Here is a 1,831-nt window from a genome sequence, read left to right as displayed (position 1 = left end):
TTTTTTTTTTTTTACCTCAATGTGTATTTTTGTGAACTGAACATCTTGACCAAGTTTCATGTTTATCGGTCAATAAATACCAAAGTAATCAGCCAGGAACAGAATTTGTGGACGGACAGACAGACAGACAGACATAGTGATTACTATAGGGCACCCGTATCTCCGATACGGGGCCCTAATTACAAATAACAGAGCCAAATTAACACCTATCCTGGTTTTATTTAATTCCCCTTGTGATTATACCTTTAAGCTGTCTTCGACGGGTAGACGTCCATAGAAGACGATTCGTAGTAATTCTCTGTTCAAGTCGTTGTCTGTATTTTCAAAGCCAGCAATGTCAATGAATGTTGGATAGCATGCATCAGGGTGGACAGGTGCTTTGGAGCAGCTCTTGGGAAAGCTTCAAAAACAGAAAGTCGAAAGTTACAATTGGCTCAATAAAATGTTATCAGTTGTGTGCTTTACGTCAGTAATGCATTAAGTGTTATTAACTTATACAGATCACTGTTGTTGGCCCAGCTTGTGATGTGTCAGACATTTTCATACAGGAGACTTGAGAATCCTGAGAAACCCACATGATCAGGCAAGTGTCCCCATTAATTATTACCCTTTTTATGTTTGATCAAGGAATCAAATACCTGGCTATCTTGGTCAAATGCTTGTGTGCTATTTATTGTACAATCCTAGATAAATTTGAAATCAAATCCTGACAACAAACCATATAGCAGGATATTTCAACAATTTTGCAGGTCAATATTTTGATTAACTCATTCACCCCTGACGACACATTTGAACTCTTCCAATTCAAAGGTTGGAATAGTTCATTATGAAACTTCAGGGGTGAATGAGTTAAGAAAATATGATCTGCAGAATATTACAAGCGTAAAAAGTTCAAGCTATAGGTCACAGTGACCTGATTCTTGCACTCTGCCATTCTAAGATGTCCTTGTACACCAAATCTGGTTATAACAGGTGAAATAGTATAGAAAATATGCCCACACAAATATTTTTCAAAAGTTGAGTTCAAAGGTCAAGTCATAGGTCACAGTGCCCTAATTCTTGCACTCTGCCATCCGTAGATGTCCTTTTACACCAAATCTGGTTACTCCAGGTAAAATAGTATAGAAAATATGCCCCGGACAAACACGTTCAAAAGTAAAGGTCAAAGGTCAATTCATAGGTCACAGTGACCTGATTCTTGCACTCTGCCATTCTAAGATGACCTTGTACACCAAATCTGGTTACTGTATTCTGTATTCTGAAGTACTTAAAGACAAAAATGTGGATAAAATGAAACAGTGTTTCAGGTAAGACTAGTGGCAAAAATGGTTTTGTTCCAATATATATATTTATAGTTTTATCAATGAAATAAATTAACAAATACAAAGCCACCTAAATGTTTATTAATGAAATCTTCCATTTTTAATTGAGTGAGATCAAGATATTCTCAATCAGAGGCCAAGATAAAGAATTTTAGCCTGAGACTAGATAATCAAATCTCACTCATTGACCAGTTACAGGTAATCAACCTTTGTCACACCTCAATGATAAGCACACTCATCACAGTTTACAAGTATTCCATCTGGGGCCAGAGAGTAATATGACTTTCTGATACTGAAACTTGGTTTGAATGATTTTGCTAACAAGGTTACCGCGAGCGGTATATAATACGCCCGTCACACATTGAATGAGCAGTTGTTTGTATGATTGAAATATATGAAGTATTTGTGAGTAATTGATATTAAAAGAGAAATCATTCAACATAACTGGTAGATCAATGAGTGCAATACAACATCATGGAACGCATGCATCGCATTAATGAAACCAAGGG

The 1,831-nt window shown here is 36.4% G+C and overlaps 1 protein-coding gene across 1 annotated transcript in view; it reads right to left on the bottom strand.

Annotated features, from left to right (window-relative positions):
- Nucleotides 1-1,831, bottom strand: part of LOC110461013 — an 18,525-nt gene that overhangs the window by 7,876 nt on the left and 8,818 nt on the right. The window contains exon 3 of the mRNA XM_021514277.1: nucleotides 244-400. Coding sequence (XP_021369952.1) covers nucleotides 244-400 — 157 coding nt within the window. The remainder of the gene's footprint in view (nucleotides 1-243; nucleotides 401-1,831) is intronic.

The sequence above is a fragment of the Mizuhopecten yessoensis genome, unplaced genomic scaffold (genome assembly GCF_002113885.1).
Source record: "Mizuhopecten yessoensis strain PY_sf001 unplaced genomic scaffold, ASM211388v2 scaffold10533, whole genome shotgun sequence".
NCBI lineage: Eukaryota > Metazoa > Mollusca > Bivalvia > Pectinida > Pectinidae > Mizuhopecten > Mizuhopecten yessoensis.
Note: the sequence above shows the minus strand (reverse complement) of the source record. Positions and strands in the feature narration are given on the sequence as shown.